The 24,134-nt window shown below is 39.1% G+C and overlaps 1 protein-coding gene and 1 long non-coding RNA gene across 5 annotated transcripts in view; one reads left to right on the top strand and one right to left on the bottom strand.

Annotated features, from left to right (window-relative positions):
* The window catches only part of LOC110016249 (uncharacterized), a 75,229-nt gene that overhangs the window by 38,002 nt on the left and 13,093 nt on the right, over positions 1-24,134 (top strand). The gene's annotated exons all lie outside the window — the stretch shown is intronic.
* Positions 1-24,134, bottom strand: part of zbbx (zinc finger, B-box domain containing) — a 56,295-nt gene that overhangs the window by 30,053 nt on the left and 2,108 nt on the right. For all 4 annotated transcript variants that reach the window (XM_020708420.3, XM_020708419.3, XM_078929621.1 and 1 more), the window contains exons 2-6: positions 23,204-23,317; positions 18,699-18,795; positions 18,552-18,609; positions 15,696-15,802; positions 3,312-3,513 (exon numbers count right to left, since the gene is read on the bottom strand). In XM_020708420.3, the coding sequence (XP_020564079.1) occupies positions 3,312-3,513; positions 15,696-15,802; positions 18,552-18,609; positions 18,699-18,795; positions 23,204-23,313 (574 nt within the window). In that variant the 5' untranslated portion in view covers positions 23,314-23,317. The remainder of the gene's footprint in view (positions 1-3,311; positions 3,514-15,695; positions 15,803-18,551; positions 18,610-18,698; positions 18,796-23,203; positions 23,318-24,134) is intronic.

Here is a 24,134-nt window from a genome sequence, read left to right as displayed (position 1 = left end):
CAGCACTGGTACACCACAGGGGTGCTGCCTCAGTCCAAAGCTCTTCTCACTTTACACCCACGACTGCACCTCCCCCGACTCCAACAACATCATCATTAAGTATGCAGACGACACAACAGTCCTCGGCCTCATCAGAGGAGGGGACGAGTCTGCATACAGAGACCTCGTGCACAGGATCACCATCTACGGAGAGGACAACGACCTTGTTCTCAACGTAGAGAAAACGAGAGAAATAATCGTGGACTAGAAGGAAAGCACCGCCACATCAACCGCTCATCATCAACGGGACTGTGGAGGAGCGGACCGACTGCCACCGGTTCCTTGGTCTGCAGATCACAAACAGCCTCAGCTGGGAAAAAACACTGTTGCCACAGTGAAGAAAGCCCAGCAGAGGCTGTACTTCATCAGGCTGCTGAAGAAGGCCGGTCTCAAGCGCCGGACCCTCACCCAAGCCTACAGGGGGCTTGTGGAAAGCATCCTCACAAGCGGACTAACAGCCTGGTTCGGTAACACCACCTTAAAAGAGAAGAAGATGCTGCAGAGGGTCATTAATACAGCTGGAAAAATTATAGGTTGCAACCTACCATCCATGGACACCATCTACAAACAGCGCTGCAGGAGGAGAGTGACTAAGATCATCAGAGACAGACACCACCCTGCTCATGGACTGATTCAATGTGTGGACTCAGGCCACAACCTCAGACGCCGCAGGCCTGAAAGCATCCACGCACACACCACACGCTTCCACGACAGCTTCTTCCCAACAGCAATCAGAATGCTGGCAAAGGACATCAGAGAGGGAAAACTGGACTAAATTACTAAGTGCAATAAACAATAATATGTGCAATAATTCTATGTGCAATAATGCTTCTGTACAAATTGGGTCTCTGCAATATTCATTATCATATTTTACTGATATTTATATTTTTTTATACACCATGTAAATTTGTCGTCTAATTTTGACTTTTAACTCCATTTTTTTATTTTTTTATTTTCTTTATTATTTCTTCTTCAAATTTTTCTTTTGTCCTTTTTTAACCTACCCTGACATGAGAGATGCCAAAGACAAATTCCGATGTACCGCATGTGCAAACGGCAATAAAAACTTGAATCTTGAATTTGTGAACAACATTTCAGAGAACTGGTTATTTTATGTATGTGGAAAATGTTTCACATCTTTGAGTTCATACCATAATAAATGGGAGCAATAACAAAAGTGTTGCGTTTATATTTTTGGTCAGTGTAATTTAATTAAAAAAAAAAACTTTAAAAAAATCTTTATTTTCCTTTCTTTACTGCCCCTAATGGTTTATACTTTTATATATATTACCTTCCACAGTCACACCCATTCACACACACATTTACCCACTGATGGCAGCTCCACTGCCAAGCACTGGCGCCAACCACCAGGAGCAATGTGGGATTCGGTGTCTTGCCCAAGGACACTTTAACAGAGGCGCAAAGGGCGGGAACCAAACTTGCATTCTTCTGATCTGAGGTCGACCACTCTACCTCTGTACCATGGCCGCCCCTTATGGTCGATGACATATGACATTTAGGCTTTTTTTAAGTTTTAGTTAAATTTGTCAACAGTACTGATGAACTGCAATGTCATAAAAGGAGACACAAAGTTAGAATCCTGATCTCCTTTTCAGAGCTACTCAAGAATCATAATTCATGTAAATGCTGTCACTAACTACCCAACCATAAAGTGTTCACTGAAGGGGAGAAAGAACCGGGAACAGCGTGAACAGAAATCTGAATGAGGGAAAGAAAAAAAACAAGGCACTGATTTGCTCCGACTGATATTTTGCATTTGATTACTTTGATTTATGGGTGAGGCGAAGGTCAAACCTGATCTAATCAAATTGTAATATTCATTTATTTAATGAAATGGGTACAGTGTTACCAATGTTTTGACTGGTACGTTCAGTAAGACTGGAAAACACAGTTTCCCTCAAAGTGCCTAAAGGTTTTTTGCCTTTTCCTGAAAGAAAAATATGACATTCTTGGTGACAACTATAAATATTACCTGCTTTGGGCTAAATGAGAAAAATAATCATCACTGGACTATGACTTGGCCATTAAATGTATAATTGGACTGAGTGACCCCTTGGCCCTCGTGTTCAGTGGGAGTGCCTGATGGCTCAAAAAGGCCAAGGGGCATCGAGTTTTAATGTTAAGTCAAAGTACAGACACAATCTGAGATCCTGCGGCACGATTTGGGTGTCGGGCACAGAGAAGTTGACGTGCAATCAAGGACAAAGTTTTGGGCATGTGACATTTTCAGTGACTCGATCAAAGGGTAGAAAAAGAAATCCAATATGGCTGCTGTATGTGAGGATTTTCCTCCTGAACTTCCATCCATTTTCATAACCCGCTGTGGCTGCGGGGTTGCCGGAGACTGCCCTGGCCGCCACGGGTGCTGTCATAGCAGGCGCAATCACTCCAGCTTCATGGGCTTATGATGTTTTTCTTACTTTCATCAAGACAATAATAAAAAAGATCCTCCAGTTTTATTTTCATTTTCCCCTCTCTGATTAATGCTCAAACTGGGCCACAGACAGACAGAAGTAACGTTTAAACCAGCCGTTAAGCGGAGCTCCCACTCAGAATGGAGTACACTGCACCAGGAGGGACTGAAGGATCTGGTGAAGCCAGACGCAGCGACATGCTTGCCTATACCTCTGTAGAGCTCTCCAAAACAAATCCAAGTTACCTGCTCAACATCATCAATGCTTTCTATGATCTGGCAACGAATGTAGTCAAGAAAAACTTTGACGGTTGCTCCGCGGCCGGGGTGTCAAGCAGTAAATTGGACAAACATCAAAAGAGAGGCAGCAGACGGGTATGTCATGCGCAAATCACATCCGGTGTGATTGCAGCATAAGGGGTGTGGACTTCAAACAAGCCTTCTCATGATTGGCTAACATAGAAACGTTGACTGGAGCCGGAAGGAATGTTTTTTCTAAAGGTGTTGTCACACTCGCTCACTTAGTTCTCCTATACAGTCAATGGACTTGACAAAAGGTCATATGTTAAGAGCCATCACTGCATGAACACAGCATGACTAAAATGCGTAAAATACCATGAATAAAACACATTCATATATTTAGCTTTATACATATTTTTTTCTTGATTAAAAAGGGATTGATGTTTTTAACAATGCAGATATAAACCGGAAGTTCTGTAACAGAGCGCCTCCTTAGTCTTTTGTCTTAAGTATGTGGGACATAGCAGTTTTCATTTGAACAGTAGATTTAATATGAAAAGACGATCTATGAGTGATGAGACTGATGGAAAATCCTTACCTGATTGAAGAGTTAAAGTTGCATCCATGGGTTGTACTTTTCCATCCCTCCTCTCTCTTCTCCATTGTTTCAAAGCCTCCTGAAAATATCTAGCCGACTCCTCCTCACTGAAGTTTCCATCAAGAAGACAGGAAGGTTGTCTTCTAACTGCAGTTTCAATCACTTCCATGTCCTTTTCCTCTTCATCGCTCACCATCAGCACCTACCAAAGGAATCTAACGAGTCACGACTCTGTAAAAAAAGTCTAAAAAGCTTTAACATGTGTTCTATCAAAACAGATGCAAATGTAAAATGTGAATATTCAAGGGTTCATTTGACAGGGTTCTTTTTTTTAACTTAAAATTTCCCTTTCAGTTTTGACAAAAATTTGTTCTTGAAGTCATGGAGGATATTATGTAGAACTTGGGTGTATTTTACAAAAATATGTAATATTCTAAACATTTTCGGTTTAAATAAGGAAGCCAAAACATTAAAACCCTATTATAATATCAGTTAGTATATCAGTTAGTATAGTTTATAAATCTTCATTTATAAACTATTTTGACACTTAAAGACACAATAACAGCTTTAAAAAAATAGTTTTTCATAGTCCTATCGATTCAAAAAGATTAACAGTTGAATCTGTACAGTAAATACATAGCACTGTTCAGTGAACATTTATGTATTTTACTGGTGTCACCAAAACAAATTATCAGTACTTTGTGTAGGGTTTACTTTTCTTTTTTTGTTTCTTTTTTGTCTGTTTCATCTCCCTGGCTGAGGATTGCTGCCCATAAGTGAATGTTATGTCACAAACCCAGATAGTTTAAGCTGTCAATCTGTGTTGTGTTAGTTAATGATCCCACAGTTAAGAGTGTTTTTGCAGTCCATCTCTGTCACGTAATCGGTTTGTCATCCTCCTTTTTTTTGTTTTTTGTTTGATTCTGTCGCATTTGAGTTCAATCGTCTGTCAAGTCATCATTTATTGTCAGTTATGTTAAGAGTCCACTGTTTCCTGGTGGAATAACCCTGACCCAGCAAGAGATTCCCTGTTGAAGTGGTAGTTCTTTACTACAGTTATTTATGCCAGACCCTGCATTTCCATGCAAGGCCAAACTCCTGTTGCAGTTCTGTCCATTCTGTTGAGGTCAGCTAGAACAGTGTTTTTCAACCTTTTTGAGCCACGGCACACTTTAACCTTGACAAAAATCCTGCGGCACACCAGCATCCAAAAATGTAAAAAAAACAGAGAAACTCATAGTCTGTATTGATCTACAGCCCCTCTGCAATCTTACATGCATTTATGTGATAATTGTGGCAGAAAAAGCTGGAAGTTGTAGCTGTTTTTTCTAAAAGATGTAATAAAAGTTGAGTTAAAAGATTTCAAAACTGTTTGATGTTGTTTCAAGACGTTAAGAGGAGAGACTCATTGTCCGCTGAGACGCTGTCAGTTTAACCCAATGCATCATGGGAGATGTAGTGCAAACAGCCGCCGAACGCAGACAGACTCGCGTCTCTGAGCTTCATTGTTTTGTTCACTTGTTCCACGGTCTGATACCGGACTCTGTGGAAAGCTACACCGCTAAAGACGAGCTTTAGCTGGTATTTTTGTTAGAACTGAGAGAATTTAAGAGATAAATCAGAACAATCACGCACATCCTACGCATCTTTCCCTTAATAAATCACAACCAATCCTAAATGTAGTGCAGCTTTTGCGGCTTCATGACACGCCCATAGTTGCCCATAAATAGTCCATGAAACGCCCACAAATGAATATTCATTGATTGCGAAACCATGGCAAACACAGAAAGGAAATCAAAAAAAACGTAACTTCACAAAATGTGAAGTAGAAGTTATCATTGGCGAGGTGGAAAAGAGGAGAAAAGTGTTGTTTGGAGGGCACAGTGTGGGCATTACTAATGGCAAAAAGGCACGTGAGCGGCAAACGGTGGCAGACGCCGTAAATGCTGTAGCCTCACAACCTCGGACCGTGGCCGAAATAAAAAAGAAATGGTCGGACATCAAAGTCGAGGCGAAAAAACGTCTGGCGCTGCATCGCCAGAGTGTGTCTGCCACGTGTGGGGGTGTGGGGGGGGGGCGGAACACCGGAGCTGACCCCTCTTGATGACAGACTGGCGGCAATAATTGGGGAATCCCTTAAGTGGAGTGGTGACTGAGGCGGAGGGGGACACGACGCGCCAGATGCACCGGGTGACACACCCCCAAAAGCGCCAACAGTACGGCTCGAGGAAGTCGGAACCGGCTCATAAGCCACTCGTCCTCGTTTGCCAGCAAGTTTTCTTGCTGTCTAAAGATGCGTTCACTCCAAAATCTTCCATTTGCCACATCTTCTAAGAGTGCAAGATCAGCCATTGTGCGTCATTACGCACTGTGATGGGGCATTTGATTTCCATCCATTTAATTACATCTGACAAGCTACAGATGTCGGTAATAATCGACGTGGAAATGGGAAATTGATCAGCGCATATGTAATTTCTTGTTGCTTTCTGAATGGTTGAGACATACGCCATTGTTTTATCAAAAATAAAACAAACTAAAGGCATATGCATGAATACCATAATTCTGTAGCTTATGAAGAAATGTTTTACCATGAAAACAACTTTCCCCAGGGGACAATTAATATGTCCGTTTGTCTGTCTGTCTAATTGCACCTATATCTGCTCCGCCAGACGGACACATTGACGGGAATATGTGTTTTATACATTATTTCGTTCTGTTAACTATATTATTTATGAGGATGAATTGCACAACATGCCAATATTGCAGAACATATTTCACTTTTCTTTTTGCAAATAAGTGTTCATTTGAATTTCTGTTGTAGTTTTTGTTTGATTTTTTTTTTTGTTTCACTGCTGATTGATCAAACGGGTGTTCGTGTAGGCTGTTAATTGTAAGACTTGCTTTGTGAAGTCTTCATGTTATTTATGAGAGGCAGTATTGTCATTTTCACTTTCACGTGTTTCTTCCATCTGCCGACGGCGTCGCCGTTTGTCATTTCATCCGTTTTTGTGCGTACGTCTGGGTCAGAGCTTGCGTGAAGGACCGCACATTTTCCCGTCAAGTATGCTCTGGCGTATTGCTTTTTGTAAATCTCAGCTATTGCGTAGAGAGTGGCGTACGCTTTCTTTTGTGCGTACGCAACGTTTATAAATGAGGCCCCTGGTCTTTAGAGCCACTCCTTTTTTTTCTCACCTGTTCTTGAGAGTATCACTAAGATATATGCCTCTGAATATGGCTAGACCTTTTTATTTATTTATTGCTAGTTTTGTTTATGACACACACAGGCCCCCTCCATCACCTGACTTAGAATGACGTGAATATCCAACCTGCTACACTGGCAACATTTTTTTTCCCTTCTAAAATACCAATTTCTAGAAATAAGGTCAAACAAATTCCAGGTCAAAGAAAATTCTTGCTTTTTAATTAAAATGATAAAAGATGTTGTCTAAACTGTGGCCTTACAAATGTACATTATAGTAAATTTATGTATAAATAACAATTGTGGTATTTTAAAGAAAATAGATCACATTATAGTGGTCTTCCCCTTGTTTCATTAAATCACACAAGAAACTAAAGATAGAAAACGTTAATAAAATGCTTAATCATTTTTTCAGATACCCAAGATGTAAAAATTTGTAAAAAAAACAAACATTTTTTGTGTTATCCTAACTTTGTATGATCTAAAAAGTACTTTTCTTTGAAGTCAAACAAGTAAGTTCAATACTAGTTTGAATTTTTCAGCCCCTTCTGTTTTGAATGACTGCATGTGAAGGAGGTCAACTGAGATCTGCTGTGAAAGAAGTTTGAAATGTCAATCTAACCGTTCTTACCAGACCTGCTCTGCTGGAAGGAGTTTTTTTTTAGTCCAAGGTACATGCAGTTCACAAGCCTGCCTGTAGATACAGCCTGTGGATATCGTGTCAATTAGGGTGTGTTTGAAGTCTTCTCGACTGACTCCCAAGGTGCTGAGATGGAGCTGACACAATGTAGAGGCTTGTTTGATATCTTTCTACTGCTCTGTCACAGCGAGTGAACTGTTGTGAAATGTAGTTCATCTGTTACTTTATGCTGTGGATATTCAAAACTATTTTCATATGTTCATGGATAAAAGCAATGTTTCATTTGGCATCAAGAAATACTTTGAAACTTGTTGAATGAAAAATGTAACAAAAACAGCATAAAAATTAAACTCCCTGGTAAATGTATGAAATTCTAAAATAAAAGCCACTTAGTTGCCCTTAAATTGAAGATATTTTTTTTCTTTCTCTAACAAAGACAGATATTTCTTAGTGTATTATATATTTCAATGGGATAATAAAAACACATTAAAAGCACAGAAGTGGCAGTATTATGAAAGATCTTGTAGACGTGAGCGACCTTGGGAGCATTTCAGGCAGACTACTCAAGCAGTGCGTTTTATTTTGGTTACTCCTCCCTAGGGCGGTTCAATAATCAACTCACCGGTACAGTGTCCTATTTAAGTCCAGGTGTGCAAGTTTTTCCCGTCTCTTCTTTTACCGCAAGCGCTGCATTCGTCGCCCCACCCTCCTCCCCGGCTTCTACCTGTGAGCTCCGTTGGGGTAGTTTACTACCTAAACGTTTTATGGAGATCTTGTCTAATGTAATTAAACGGAGCCTTATGCTAAACTAAATGAATGTGAAAATAAATGTATTTACTGCATGAGTTGTCTTACTGAAATTTCTTTCAGGGATAATTTTGATTCATCTTTGCGAAGAACAGAGAATGAACTCTTTTTGTGAAAACTTAGCCATGTACATCTACATTTGTTCCTATATTATATGATTTGTAACGAGGAAGACATCATTCAGAAAGTATTATTTCATTCTTTAAGTTTTTTTTTTTTTTCTTAAGTGATGGATTAACACTAATACACACTCACTGGCCACTTTATTGGCCTACTTGTCCAACTGCTAATTAACGCAAATTTATAATCAGCCAATCCCATGGCATTACCTTAATGCATTTAGGCATGTAAACATGGTCGAGACAATCTGCTCCAGTTCAAACCAAGCATCAGAATGTAGAAAAAAGTGATTGATGTGATTTTGAACGTGGTATGGTTGTGGTCTGAGTATTTCAGAGACTGTTGATCTACTGGGATTTTCACCCACAACCATCTCTAGGGTTTACAGAGAATGGACAGAAAAAGAGAAAATATCCAGTGAGCGGCTATTCTGAGGGCAGAAATGCCTTGTTGATGCCAGAGGTCAGAGGAAAACGGACAGACTGGTTCCAGCTGATAGAAGGGCAACAGGAACTCAAATAACCACTCGTTACTACCGAGGTCTGCAGAGGATCATCTCAGAACGCAAAACACGTCCAACCTTGAGGCAGATGGGTTACAGCAGTAAATTTGGACTAAAGCACATTTAAAAAAAACATTGCTCGGACTGATGTGTCTCCATTTCTGCTGTGACATCCATATGATAGGGTCATAATTTGGCGTTAGCAACATTGAAAGCATGTATTTGCATTTGGATTTGTATAAACCGTTTAGACTGGTGGTGTCATGGTGTGGGGGATGGTTTCTTGGCACACTTTGGGCCCCCTTTATACTATTAAGCATCATTACAACACAACAGTCTAGCAGAAGTATTGTTGCTGACCATGTCCATCCCTTTATGACCACAGTGTACCATCTTCTGATGGCTACTTCCAGATAAGACACCCTGTCTTGAAGTTGGAATAATCTCATACTGACAGTTATCAACTTATATCCAACTTGTGATTTTAGGTAATTTCATAGAAACAGTTATTTTTTTTCAATTACATGAATTTTAAAGCAAATAATATACAGTATACTGGAAAAATCTTCAACTGATTCTAGGACAAACCACAGCTCTTCTAAAAATGTCAAATACCTCAGAGGTAACTAAGGACTCACAGACGCTTCTGTCCGGTTGCTACCAATACAGATCTTATACCTTTCATACAGTAAATTACACCATTTTGAGAACAGACTCTTAGAAGTCTGGAGGGCCTCTAAGGCAGTGTTTCCCAGCCCTGGTCCTCGAGGCACACTGTCCTGCATGTTGTTCATGTTGCCCTGCTTATGCACACCTCAGCTCATTATCAGGCTTTGCAGAAGCCTGACAATGACTGTCAACAAAGGCAGGTGTGTTTGAACAAGGTAGGGTTGAAAAAAATGCAAGACAGTGTTCTCCGAGGACCAAGATTGGGAAACTCTCCTCTAGGGTATATGTCTCAAATGGTTTTATTTCTGTCAAACAGATTAAAGATTTTTTTAAGCATGAATACCTACGCTTTTGGATCCAACAAATACACTTTGGGAAAAACCTCTAGAATCAATTTTAGGGCCAATACTTTTATATGTTGACTGTTAGGGAGTTAATTAAAATAGACAAATGCGATTTTCACATCTTTGCTGATGATAAACAGCTTTACTTCATCATGTCTCTTTTGGACCTAGAGCCGTTAAACATTCTTTTTAAGATTTACCTTGTAAAGCAATAATCTTGCATAATCATAACATTGCAGTTTTTTATGTTATGTAGTCTTTTTGTTTTGCCAACCGCATGATTTATCCTAGAAATGGGTTATTAGTAGAATTTTGATTGTTAGTATTTTGAATACTGCTCAGGCTCTAATGTGATATATTATAATCTTGCAGATAGCTAACTCAATGGTTACACAGTAACTTATGGTTGTTATATATGCAATTATAAAATAATCAGTTCATGTTCTTCCACCTGTCACTATTTTATTGCTCTCTTAATATCTTCAGTTGTTATTCACATTAAAAGTTAGTGCATTATTGGCAATGCTAATGTATGTATGCTGTCTGATAATGGGCATGCATCTGTTTACAAACCATTACCAAAGAAAAAAAATGGAACAGGGAAACATTAAAGCCAAAACAAACTCCAAAAATGTATAGTACACTTAAATTTAAAAGGCTACGCCACCAAGTTCGTGCAAAAGTTCAAAATAAAATAGTTTTAAATGCAAAGATGGATCTGTCGAACATGTCATTTGTCAGTACGACGCATGAGTGCATTGACACGGAATTACATTGGGAGGCTTCTGGAAAGCATAACAGTAAAGATGAAAATAAACCTCAAAGTAAAATTGGTTAATATTACATGAAGTTTCTAATGTTTTCGCAAATAGTCTATGTGACACTTTAAAAAACATTTTTGATGTATAAGTAGAACAAATAACCCTTAAAAATGTAATGCAGAATATTTCTGCTTTGCATTTAAGGTTTTTTTCTGGAATACATGGGATGAAATAAACTAATATTATTATTTTTCTTTTTTTTTAGTATGATACTAGATTTCAGCAGATTTCTAGGTCATTTCCTGCATTCTTTTTAATTATTATGGCACACTCTACTTTTTCACCATCTTAATTCTTTGATGTGTGCACAATAAAAGACCAATGCAGACATTTTCAAAATAAAACCAAATAAAGAACTGGGACATTATTTGGCAATACTTAACATCAGCTAGGAATTTGTCAGTTTTTACTGCATGTTTGGGTTGAAAATATTGTTACAAAACAGTTTATTTTTTTCTTTGGAAAAAGTGCCTGGAGAAGTGGCAGTGCTCATCTTTTTTTTATTTTTTTTATTCACAGCTCAAACTTTCACTGGCGAGAACAAGAGGTGCATAAAGGAGAAAAGTCTTTTTCAAGGGAACTCAGTTACTTTCTTGCTTTTTGACAGAAGCACTAAGAACCATGCAAACTAGCTTAAATGGCTGCATGTAGGACTGGCGCATGGGAAACCAGGGTAAGTTTCCCAGGGGGTATGATGAGCTTCATCTAGTCTGGGTCCTCAGGGAAGACCCTTCACGACTGCCTAACTATGTAGCCACAAGGGGGCCCAAATCTGGATTTCCCCGTGCTGGTCCCCTGCCCGGATGAAATACAGGGTTGTGTCCAGAAGGGCATCCGGCATAAAAAATTCTGCCAAACCACCTGTGCGAATCAGTAAAGGTTATTATGACATGGCGACCCCTAAAGGGATATGCCAAAAGTCAAACAACAACCAACAACCGTGTTAAATAGTCCTTTTACATTTTTTATAGTTACTCTCACAGCTGTTAAATCAGAAAGGGGATAAACTTAAGTGTTCTATGGATATGAGTTTCTCCAGAATGCATGTGAGGGGTCTGCAGCCCATCAGTCCCTCCAGAGACGTGCATTGGCATGATTGCAACTATTAACTTTAGTTTAAAGAATTCCGATTTTACTGAGAATCTGTTTACTGCAGAGAAGCCTGTCCTTCAATGCAATAATATTTTTATCCAACAAAATGACATTTCAGAACTGAAATTAGTACTGAACTTTCCCCGCCCAGCCCTTGTGTGAATGGGTTTGAATATCTTGCTGTGGTGAGGGGCTTCTAGGCGAAAGTAAAGTTAAAAAACGGACTCTATGTTCATGTTTGAAGACAAAAGGGAAAAAACTGACTGGTTCAAAAAGGAAAATGGCCAGCAAATATATAATTAGGAATTTGATGAACAGAAAAAGGGAGAGACAAAGACAAAGTAAGGAGAGATGTGTTCCAAAGTGACACTGCCCACCTGAGCAGCGATTGTGTTGTGGAGCTTTAACGCCCCCTTCTGGTGGAAGTTGATAAAACATCCAAAGCAGTGGATTTTAGTACATTCAGCACACTTTGAAGCAGAGACAGCACTATCAGAGTCTCCAGAAGGGAGTATGTGTAAGAGTGTGACAGAGAAGAAAATTCCTTTAAAAACACATCTACAGTACATATAAATATGAAAATGTGTGGGTTCCAACAAGCATTATCTTGAATTGGTCAGTGTGAACATAATGTGCTAGTTTACAATTTCTTACAGAGGGAAGTGGAGACTGTATTTGTAAAGACTTAAAACTATAAATAAATAGCTTCTGTCCTTTAATCCCAACCAGCTCTGACAGGAATAGGTAGTGTTGAAAGGGATTCTTCTAATGCAAGGTGTGCGAGCATTGAAGGAAGGTCCTGTGTAAACCTGTGCATTTGCACAAGCGATGTGTGTGTGTGTGTGTCATGCACAGTTAACTGTGACTGACTGAATGCATCTTAAGGGAACTTATTATAATTCATATATAAAGTATCTATAAGTCTCAGCAGAGGGAGAAAAAAAAGGACTTGTATCAGCAAGTTTAGGAAATGTGCTCAGCCTTAGTGGACGGAGCAAAAAGCCAAAGACAGGATAGCTGAACTGAACAGGGGTCTCATTTATAAAACTGTTTGGGGATTTCAGTAAAGAACATGGTCAAATCTGAAAATGGGAAGAAACCAAAACATTTTCAGATTTAAAAATGTTTATGCTTTCATGAGAACTTCTCTGTAAAAATGCAAACATGCGGTTGATCCATTGATCCGGTTTAATAGGAAATTATATGTCAGTCATGCATCAGATTTTGTTGAAATAAGTGTTTAAAAAAAGCCCTATTTGTGTCATAACAGGTCAATGCTGCACTTGTTTACCACAAAATGCTGTAGCCCCTTCTGTCACACTGTAGGTTCTTCATCAGATTTACATTTTGTGGGCAATTTTGGTCATTTTTTTTACAATTAACCTGTAAAAAATGAGGACCCATTTTCTGAAAGTCAATGTCTGTAACCATTCTTACTCTAAAATCTTAAATGATAAAAGTATTTTTTATCTGTCCATGTGAAACATTTACCATCAGATGTCTTTTACTGGGAAAAACCTTTATGTGTCACATAGTTCGACTAATGCTACGTTCACACCAGGCTCGGAGATTTGCATTACAGCAACCACTTTCAATGAAAAGTCTATGTAAGCACGTGTATATCCGCGTTTTGGGCTTCCACATTCAAAAGTCTCGCATTGACCCTTTACGCAAGTTTTTAATCGCGCTGAAAATTACACCAGTTGAACTTTGACCAAACAGGGACTCAGATTTGGTAGTGACGTATACTCATTTTTATTCTCTTCTATTTTTCTGCAGCATATATTTGTGTCTTAATGTATGAAAATGGTGGGGTGTACCACCAAAAAACATTTACTTCTCTAGTTGTTCTGAAGATTCTGAAGTCTTTTTTTTTCATTTGATAAATTCTGCTTCTGGACTTGATTAGTTCTTACAAAAACAGATGTGCGATGAAAACATGGAGAAGCAAATTAAACAAAAGTAGATAAAGGAGTTTTGTAAAGCTTTTTTTTTTCTTCTTCAAACAAAAAATAATCATTTTTGAAGAGCCTTGAATACACTTTAGATCCAAATTACGCCGCAAGCAGCGTGTGGTGTTTTGGTGCGTGTTGTGGGCTCCCATTTGCTGAAAGGATCTTGGTCATTGTTGTTGTTCTTTGTCGAACGCTAGCTTAAGAGATGTTTTACATAGAACAGCAACAACTCCTGTGACTGTCTCTTGTAATTGTCATTAAATTACATGTTACGGATTCATGTAAAGTTATTTTCGTGACTGCTGTGTGTGCAGTCTGTGTGCTTGTATTTAGCCTTTCAGTGCTGTTCTCATGCAAATGGTCACATTTTATTACAATCAAAAGTCCTCAATTATATAAAATATTGAACTAGAACAAAGAAGAAAAGTTTGAACCTGTTGGTTAACTTTCCTTATCCTTCATCTCTGCATTGTGTTTGTCTTGCTATTCTGCCAACCGCTCACGTTCTTAATCTTGCAGTCTCTCTGAATCATAAGTCAGTCAATTCCATAGATTTATATTATATTTTACTGGGAGATTTGGGTCATGGTGACATAGGACAAACCTATATCCACGCATTTGGTACTTGGTTAAGTATGACACACACCGTCTAGAAACAGTTATTGTGAGACCTACGGTAATCCCAACACACTTCCAGGCAGATGTTAAACTCAGGTTTTAATATCCTCTGCAGCTTTGACAGATTTTAATTCTGCTATAAAGCTGCATATTTATTGACTTTTTTTGACAAATTCTAGCTCAATGGAACTGCTGAAGTCAGGTGGTGATGATGGATGAAAAAGGCTGGCCTATATCTCAGTTCTAGTTCATTTTAAAGGTGTTTAGAGAGGTTCATCCTCATGTTATTCAGAACTTGGCTTTATGCATCTGGGAAAAGTCACAGTAAAATAAAAACGGTCTTTTCAGTATTTGTCAATGTTTTAAAGTAAGTATATGATAAACTGTTTTTTTTGCAAAGGAAGCTTTTCAAATGTGTGCATAAAGATTAAGGCTTACAAGTGATTTTTGAAGTTGCATGCAAATCAACTAAGTTTTCTACATGTTGCCTTCAGTGGCTTTAAATTGGTGGTTTTTGCAGCGCAAACAACAAACTGTGTTTTTGCTTTAACAGCATGAGCTTACTACACCATAGACGTATATAAAAACCAAGGGCATGCAATCCTCAGCTAGCAGTCCGCATAACATCAAGAACTGTGAGTAAATGTTAGCTTTAAAGGTAAACAGCATGCTTTGTAAGTAAAAGAGGCAGAAATTTACAGTGTGTATATGGTGCAAACAGGCAACTAAACTGACGGCATCAGGTTAATGTGTTTACAGGCACTGTGGTGTTATAGTAAGAGTAACGTTAGATGTTTTATTTAAATTCATGGATAATTTGCCTTTTTACACATTAATCATCTGACATATATAATCAAGTATCTCTACAAAATATAATATTTTAAGAAAATAGTTTTATCTTCTCAGAATTGAAGAACTACACAGCATTGCAAAGAGAACAATGCTGTCTTTTTTTTAGCGACAGTTTATAAAATACACCCTTTTCCTTTCTATTCACAAATACAGTTACACAGCAGGGTTCCTCTTCTTGAGCAGAAGTGACTCAGGAGTAAGCAAGACTGAGCAGCAGCTTTGAAAGCCTCAAGCATTGATGAATGGCCCCAACTAAACTGCTATCAGTAAAAAGACAAACACAGAGACAGACAATCAGATAGGACGAGTGAGGCACAGCGAACGTGAAGCAGAGAAGTGAAAAAAAACAGCTAAACATGGCGACTGAAGAGGGAGTCTAAAGGAAATACAGGGACAGGACAGAAAGGTGGAAATGGGTAATTTAATGACCAACAGGTGACATGACATAAATGGCAGCTGAATCACGACGAAGGCTCCTGTGCTAGACTTTGCCTGGGAGGAGGGTAATATAACACATATTGAGGACAAACATGAATGGACTTGCTCTCATCTTTATGTTATAGTGTTTGTAACCAGAAATGGAACGCCATTTGCATGTCAGTGTTTGTTTAGCTGAAGTTCAGTCAATTAAGACATGAAAGTGATTCAAAAGCAAATGTTCGGTTATGATCCAAAAACCAAAAGTTACTGAAGTAAAATACAAAACGAATGTTGCTCCTAAGAATAAAACCTTCAGTGTTTTGTGTACAGTTTGTTAACACGTACCAACCCTGCAGTCTTCACCTCACAGGGTCCACAGATCGTTTCCTTTACTCTGTTTCTTCTCACTGTCAGTTGACCAACAGAACGTGGAGGGGGGGGCTGAAGCAGGTCTGAAAATGGACGAGTATATTCAAAATGAGAGCAGCCTCAAAGATCTGATTTCATGAAACGGGAACTGAAGGCATAACTGTAAAACTTACGAGTTTAAAACCATTGGGCATTTTGTGTAAACAACATTGTCCATGTTTCTACTGCGTCCTGAAATTCCTACATGTCAACTCAATGCACTTATAACACTAACGCACACATTTTGAATGGCCTCACTCAGTAGAGGATAAGTATTTAAATAAGTATTTGTCAACTTAATAATAGGTTCATTTCAACATTGAGAGATATAAAATCACAAAGAATGTCCAGAAATCCACTTTAAAGAATATATACCTTAATTTCCGGGTTATAGAGCGCACCCGATTACAAGCCATACCCGCACATTTTCACGTGTTGAGCTTCCTTCTTACATACATAAGCCGCATCAGCGTACAAGCCGCATGCATTAAGCAACGTGGCCAGCCTGACAAAGCATGTCCTAACTCACAGAATGGATACAGCTTTAAACCTCACTGTGGAAAAGAATCATCATAGCGTCAGCTCGTGTATTTGAAGACACCCACATCTGCCAAACAGCATGCACCTCACTTCTGTTCACAAGTTCCTCAGTTATGGTTATTGTTTTTTTGTTTTTTTTAATTATTGAAAATCGAGGTATCATACATAAAATTACAAACAGTAACCATATAATCAACATTACATCCCTCAGTTATGATGAGGAAATTTACACCCGCGATTCCCCATTTCCGATGAGTCTTAGGGGCTTAAGGCGGGGCTAAGCCCCGGGACGCCACACCGTTGTACGTGTTTAAAGAATGAGCAAGGAGCAGCAGTGGATGGAGAGGAGAACGGGAGAGCAGGTCTCTTCTCCTTCCGCTTGTGTCGCAGCAGCATTATGGTAGTCACAGGGCTGGTTAAAAAAACATACCAGTAAAATAAAGCTGCGGCGATTGAAAAGCGCGATACGCGCGCGCGTGTGCCAGAAGTTTCCTTCCACAACAGTGACACACTGTTGCTCCGCGGACGCCTATGCGCTCCGCCCTCGCCCCGTGGGATACTTGTCTCCCCTTCTTATCTTCTCCGACACGCCTCGCGAGGGCGGCTCCAGAGAGTAGCGCTTCGTCCCCATTGCGCCCGATCGCTGCGCGTGGCTGCCGGTGGATGGAGCGAATCATGTCCGTGCAGAGCAATCGGACTTAATGCTGTACGTTTTGTGGATGAGGGGCGAAAGAGGATGCATTGTTACGCGTGGGAGCCCTCAGACTGCCATCTGTCCCGCAGCTCTATGTGAACGGGCAGCAGGAGAACATGTCTCCAGCTCACACGCCGGCTTTGGGGCGGTGTGAGCTTTTCAAAGAAAAATTCCGCTCAGTCCTTAGAAACTGTTCAAATAATGACGTGGATTTGTGTTTCCAGTCGTGTCCCGACAAAATAAAGGCTGATGTTATTCCCACATATTTACGTGCACCCAAGCTGCAGATTGCGGCATTTCCCGCATCGATTCATGTTCATCCAGGCTAGATGTTGTTGTTAGCGCATGTTAGCCTTCACCTAACCGTTCTACTGGCTTCGTTCTGCCACAAAAAAGCACTGACCACACAGATTAAAAATAAAATGAGCGAACAGGCGCTTCATAATAACCATAACATAACAATAATAAAAGTACGTTTAGAAGATCTTCTCGTATATTACGGAGCTGCTAATAGATGGGCTAATAAAAAGATGGGCTAGTGTCACTACTACTCTGAGGTAAAATTACTACTGAGCATGCGCTGTTCTCTCCGTCACGCAGCTGACCGGCTTTTCCAAGTGATGGTGGATTTTTTCACGCTGCTTTTAACAATTGCTTTTAACTTGAAAGCTGCGTCATATTGTAGTGGCGATCACGTGCGCGTTGGGTCTAATGGCACCAAAGGATTCTGATATGCGGCTGGGCATGCGTGTTTCTTTTCGTTGAACCATGACTGAAGTGCCTAAGACCTGAAGTCACGTCCATGCTGTTTGGCTGCTGAGAGGTGTGTTGAAAATAATTGGCTAGTTGCTTGTAGTTGGATTATTCATTCAACCCATGCTCTTAGACCAAAAGTGCGTTCAAGGCGGCCGCCAAATAAATCCACAAATGAGCTGCGTCACTGAATAAGCCGCAGGGCTGTGCGCGCAAGACAAAAGTAGCGGCTTATAGTCCGGAAATTACGGTATGTACAGTACAGACCAAAATGAATGAGAAGGTGTGTCCAAACTTTTGGTCTGTACTGCGGACAGACGGACGGACGGACACATACATACATACATACATACATACATACAGTAGATAGATAGATATTAATGCAAAAGAAGACATAATTGTGTGTAAAAAAGGAGTTAAATTGATGTGTGAGTCAAGGACAAGGAGGTCAAATTTCCAAATGCAAATACATTTATGGACAATCTTTAAAGTAAATTTCTTGATTTTCTGTGTGACTTTAGTGATTTAGATTTAGGATGACAGACTGTCAAATCTTTTAGGTGGGCAAACCCACAAAATCAGCAAGTGACCAAATACTTATTTTCTTCAGTGCAGTAAATTGTGTTCAGAATTGCTAGATCATTTTTTTAGCATTTCGGCTAATAGCTAAATAGCATGAGGTTAAAAAAATCAGGGCATATCTAACGAAACCCATTCTCTTAACATGACTGAATCTAACTATTAAGTGACTTTTTTTATGATGCAGATGTCTTTTCCTTGAACTTTATGAAGCTGCATTTGCTCACCTGTAAATGATTCGCGCTTCAGTACTCGAATCCTTACTTTGCCTGTTTGCTGTTGAGACTACATAGAGTTATACAGTAAATGGCAGGGTTTCTGTCTGCATAAAATGCAAAATTACAAATCAGCAAAAAAGTTCAATGTTCAGATACCTTATAGATTACATTTTCATTTTTTTTCTTGTTTGCTGGATAGTTGCTGTTGAAGGGAATGTGTTGTCCAGACGCCCATTTAAATCCTCTTGAAAGCCTTAAAAGACACGTACAAATGCATTATGACTTTTCTAATCAAGAATGATATAATTTCCATAGTTTGGCCAAGAAAGTAGGTCTGTCGCAATTTTTTCCTGTAACATAAAAGCATTTATTACATTATTCTGTACATAAAAACACAAGTAAGCTCCTGAATTTATTTTTAAGCGCCCAGATTTGTTCTTCTCTGTTTTTTAACTTGTGCAATGCATTAGTGCATGTGAAACTATCATCATTGAGAGCTTTCCTTTCTAAAGACACTGCATAACTGAACAGTGAGCATGGATGGGATACTCAAAACAACCCTGTAAATATGGTTATTCATGACTTTAAAAAACATACATGAATACATAAATTTCACTGAATCAATGGGAAGGATAATTTTACGAAAGGCCCTGAAATGGTAGAAGGATACTTACTGACCCGGATTTTCTACAAAAAGGATCAACATAAATTTAAAGAAACAAAAAAACAACAGTTTGCAAAGTTAAAAAATGTAGGAGCATCATTTAAACATGTCATAAAATGTAAAAATCCAAGAGTTCTCACATAAGTTATGTGGGAAAACTCTTGCCAGCAGTAAAAAGTGAACGTGTACAGAGGGATCCTCATTTAGATGTGAGTCATTCAGGCTCATGTTGTTGAATTTTTCATGGTATTTATGTTATTGTTATGTCGGCCTGTCTTTGAAAGAAGTTTATTTTAGATTAAGCTGGCAGCCTGTCAGGCAAAGGAAGCCAGGCTCTGAATATGTAAGAAACTATGTGACTGCGAGAGATGCCTGCACCCTGATGTTGCCGCTGCACCATGCTGACACTGAGGGTAGGAGTCAGGTAATCATCCTACCCACGTCACCACGGCAACTGGACTGTCACCTGGGGTGACAACTGAGGCACACCCCTGTCATTGCGCATTGACAGGAGGCCTTGGGACAAGCAAAAAGAGGCGATATAGAGAGTGTGTCTGTTCTGGTGAGGCTTGTGCGTATGTGTTTAGAATGCAGTTGCAAAGATTAAGGAGTTTAATACAAACTGGCACGCACTGAATTACACCCACTTAAAAGATGAGTAAACACACTTCACAATAATAACGGGTAAAATGGCTCGCAGAAGCGCAGTTACGCATGCACACACAAGTACGGATAATAACTTTAGTCTCAAAACATTGCAGTGTCCTCCATTTTAAAATGCAATCAATAGAACCAAAGCTATTGTTCCAAACTTGTGCCTATAATTACAGCAATGCCACTGCTCCTGTGTGTACTTGCTCTGTGTTTGTTGAAAGTAGTTTGTGTACCATGGACACAGTCACAAGGAATTTTTTGATTTTTTTTTAAAAAGCTAGTGATATAAAACCCTTATTTTTATTTTTTTTAATCTTTTTTTTTTGCATCTTTCAGAATGCAAGTGTTGATGAGTTACTTAAATGTTAGTAACTGCTGGCAAAACTTTTAAACAGCGCCCAGAATAGCTGAAATACGTTGCAAAGACAACTTTTAGACATTGAATCAAAGCTGTTCCATTAAAATATTACAAACATTTTTTTGCTGACTTCCTTTTTCCAATTAAAAATCTGCACTTACAGTCCCCCTCCAATCATCTTTTAATCTATTTTTAAAGCATTCCCAGGACCTAAAGCATGCAAACTCAACTTTTTTCAGCTTTCAAGTGTATTATTATGAGTAATTACATTAGTCAATGGCTTACTTCCTCACTAAAAACAACCCCAAAGCCTTATTTTGATCCATTCACGTATTTCTGAGTATTCCTCTAGAAACCTACGCTCTTAGCATCAGCCCCTCCCAACCCACGAAAATGAGTGGGTTCTCACATTGTGACATCACAAAGTGGGGAATGTCCCCTTCCAGGATGAGTCTACTCTGTCAGCACAGCCCCCCGGGCTAACACACAAGCCCACACTCTCTGTGGGCAAAACACTTGCACAATATGCACATCCATCGTTGCAAAGGTTTGGAAGTTTAAGGGCAAAATGGTGGTAAATAAGTGGAAAAAAAAAGATTTGTTGTCTTCCAGTTAAAACATTATAAAAGAACTAGTTCCATCTATGTGCTGTAAAAATCATGCCAGTCACTGATAAAGCATGTGAAGAACTACACACTATACTGCGGAGAGTCATGAAAGTAGACGGACAGACCCTAATTTAAACTGGGGCATGTCGTAGTGCCATAAATCTTTTTCCCTGGAAGTTACTACGGCAACAGCATGATAGCAGCTAAAGTAAATTCAGGCAGACAAATTATATTTCATCAACTCAACTTTTTTTCTTCTTACAATGTTAAAGCCACGACTGATATTTTGTAATAAAATCCTTGTCACTGCATCTACAACCAACATTAACCAGATCTTTGATTAACAGTCATATCATTGTAAACATTCAGCATGTGTGCTTAAAGCATTAAACCTAACAAAAAAGTGTGCAAAAACACTGGTAAACAAGGAAAAGTGGGAATCAAACTGACTTTCTTTTTCGTGAAAATATCAATAGATGGTATTTTTTAAATGTAAACATCAAAACATAAAACATCATTTGGAGGGAGATATGGGTTGTGTATACACACCACTACACACTTTTGGCTACTTTTTTGATGGGCTTAAGGTGGACTGGCTCATGACATGATGACAAGCAAAAACGAGTATTAAGATCAGGGAAGGTTAAGGTTTCATTTGGAATGTATTAAAATATATGTCAAAATAATAAATATAAAGTATTAAATAAACAGAATAGTTAGTAATTTTTTTTTCTTTATCAGTGTTTTTAACTAAGCCTGACATAAAGACTTTTGTTTTGTTCTAATAAAGTGAGAACCGTCACCCCCTCCACCTGCATCCAAAAGAGGTGATTTAATGAAATTTTATTTTGTGTGTTTGAGAGTAATATCTTTCTGGCGCTTCCCATTTGTAGAGTTTGGGCCATCATTTATCCCCTCAGAATAATAACTTGGTGAATTTTTATAGCATATTCAAAAGGTCAGAAACACTGATATTTACTGTTTAAATGGTATATTTGGCCACTTTTCATCTATGACTAAAACGAAAGAAAAACTAGCTGCGTTTACATGGACAAAAGTTATCGGAATAGCCTGATGGGGGAAAAAAAGGCATCATGTAAACCCGCCGTTCAGAATACTCTGCCCCGATCCGACTCATTCGGATCAAAATTTCTTTCCGATCAAGAGAGGTGGGTTATGCCGATTGTTGCATGTAAACAGTTCATTCCAATCGTGAGTCACGACTGCGCTGGCTTTGCATAATGCATAGACGGTGTGGAGGCTTTGGAGCATGAACAGGACCGGCCGGCTGCTGCACGCATGCAAACCGTGTTTCTAAGCCGTGGGGGGGGGGGCCCGGTAGAACTGTCTCCCCAAGCAAAGGAGCGGCTTTGGGGCGGTGTGTGAGCTGGCGGACGCAGCTATTCAAAGCAGAAATGCCGCTCAGTCCTTAGAAACCATGGAAACGTGGATTTGTGTTACCAGTCGTGTCCAGACAACGTTAAGGCTGATGTTATTCCCACATATTTACGTGAAGCCAAGATGCACAGTGCGGCATTGCCTTCATGGATGTTAGCGCAAATTAACCTACTCCAAGCCCTTTATCCGGCTCCGTTCCGCCACAAAAAAAGCACTGACCAAACGGATTTAAAAAAAAAAAAACATTATGAGCGAACAGGCGCATCATGATAACCATAACAATAACAAAAGCACGTTTAGAAGATCATCTTGCTCTATGTAGCAGCTCTGTTCGTTCACTTGCTACTCCCGTTTCCGGTATCTTAGAGAGTTCTGCGCATGTCCAAATGATTTATTCCGACTGAAAGTGTGGCGTATGTAAACGTTTGTTATAATCGGAAAAAGGTTTTCTGGGAGCATGTACACAGTTCAATTCTCATCCGATCTTTGATCCGATCAAAGACAGTTTGCTCATGCTAGCCTTTTCCGTCAAACCCATTTCATTTTCTTTTACTTACTTCAGTTCGTTTTTTACCATCATTATTTATATTTTACTAATATTTATCCTGTTCACAGCCACAATTTTTTTGAGACTCTACAAAAAACTCAAACTTGATGATTTTTTTATGTGAGCTCACTCAAGATCAATACATTAAGCCCCACTTGTTTATATATCTATACATATATATGTTCAGAAAATGTGGTTGTAGAACAATATTAACCTTTTTTTCATGAGGTAAACAAGTTTGTTGAGCATTTAAGCAAAAGTTTTACTCATGTGGAAGGGCAGACGACACAACCAACAGCAAACATATTGAACTTGAAACTTAAATCTGGGATATAAATCTCCATCAGAATCAATGTTTTCTGCCACAACTCACCCTTTACACTGTTATTTATTCACTCCCAATGTTTCACTATCTTTTTCTATCCCACTCACCCTCTCTCCTCCTTTTCTTTGCTCATGTGCTCTTTCAGCTGTTGCAGTCTCTCCTCCATTTCTTTGCTGTCATTTTCCAGGCTCTCAACTGTCAGCTTCAATTTTTGCATGTTCCTGTGGAAACAAAAACACTATCAAATAGATATAAGCAATTACTAACAGTCAATCATGCAGCAGTTTAACTGCAGGGCTGTTCGCTTTCCTCTGCACCGGCGGATCCCTGGTTTTTATGAGCAATTAATATTTAAGTCAATCAGCTAATGGATCAGTCTTCCACAGACGTAAACTCAATCGATGAACCGTTTAGAAGTTAGAAAATTGACGGACGAGTGACTGAAACTTCAACTGTAAACAAACAAATGAGAAAAATTCAAACGTTGGGATAAAGCTCACATGGGTTATCTTGCCTCAAGCTTAGTTTAGTGAACCAGCCTTTCCTTTATAAACCCTTGTGCTCTCCTAGGCACTTTACCATTGGGAGTTGGGTCATCTAGACCCACTAGACAGTGCTCTGAACCTTTTTTCTTCAATGATTTGTGATCTTCACTGGTGTCCATGGATTACATGAAATCTTTCCACCTTTATCCACCTTTGTCATGGTAGGGAGAACACGTCAATGTAAGGGTGGGGTTATCTAAGATAGCACAAGGGTTAAAAAGGTGAATGACCAGATTTAAAAAAAAAAAAGCATAAATGTTTAGGAATATTGGTGATAAACAACATCTTATAACAAGTTACAATTAATGACTTTTTTGATCCCATCATGCCCTGCTTCTCAGACCTTCAGGAACTTTCACAGAGCTAAAATTCAGAGTGTCCTACTCCCTAACGACAAAACAAATAGAAGCACTTCCGACATGCTCACTACTTTTTATTTTTAACGGCAAATAATATGACCTCACAGAGTTTCCAAAGTAAACACCTAATAAAT

Source organism: Oryzias latipes, chromosome 13 (genome assembly GCF_053564925.1).
Source record: "Oryzias latipes strain Hd-rR chromosome 13, Olatipes_Hd-rR_3.1".
Taxonomy (NCBI): Eukaryota; Metazoa; Chordata; class Actinopteri; order Beloniformes; family Adrianichthyidae; genus Oryzias; species Oryzias latipes.
Note: the sequence above shows the minus strand (reverse complement) of the source record. Positions and strands in the feature narration are given on the sequence as shown.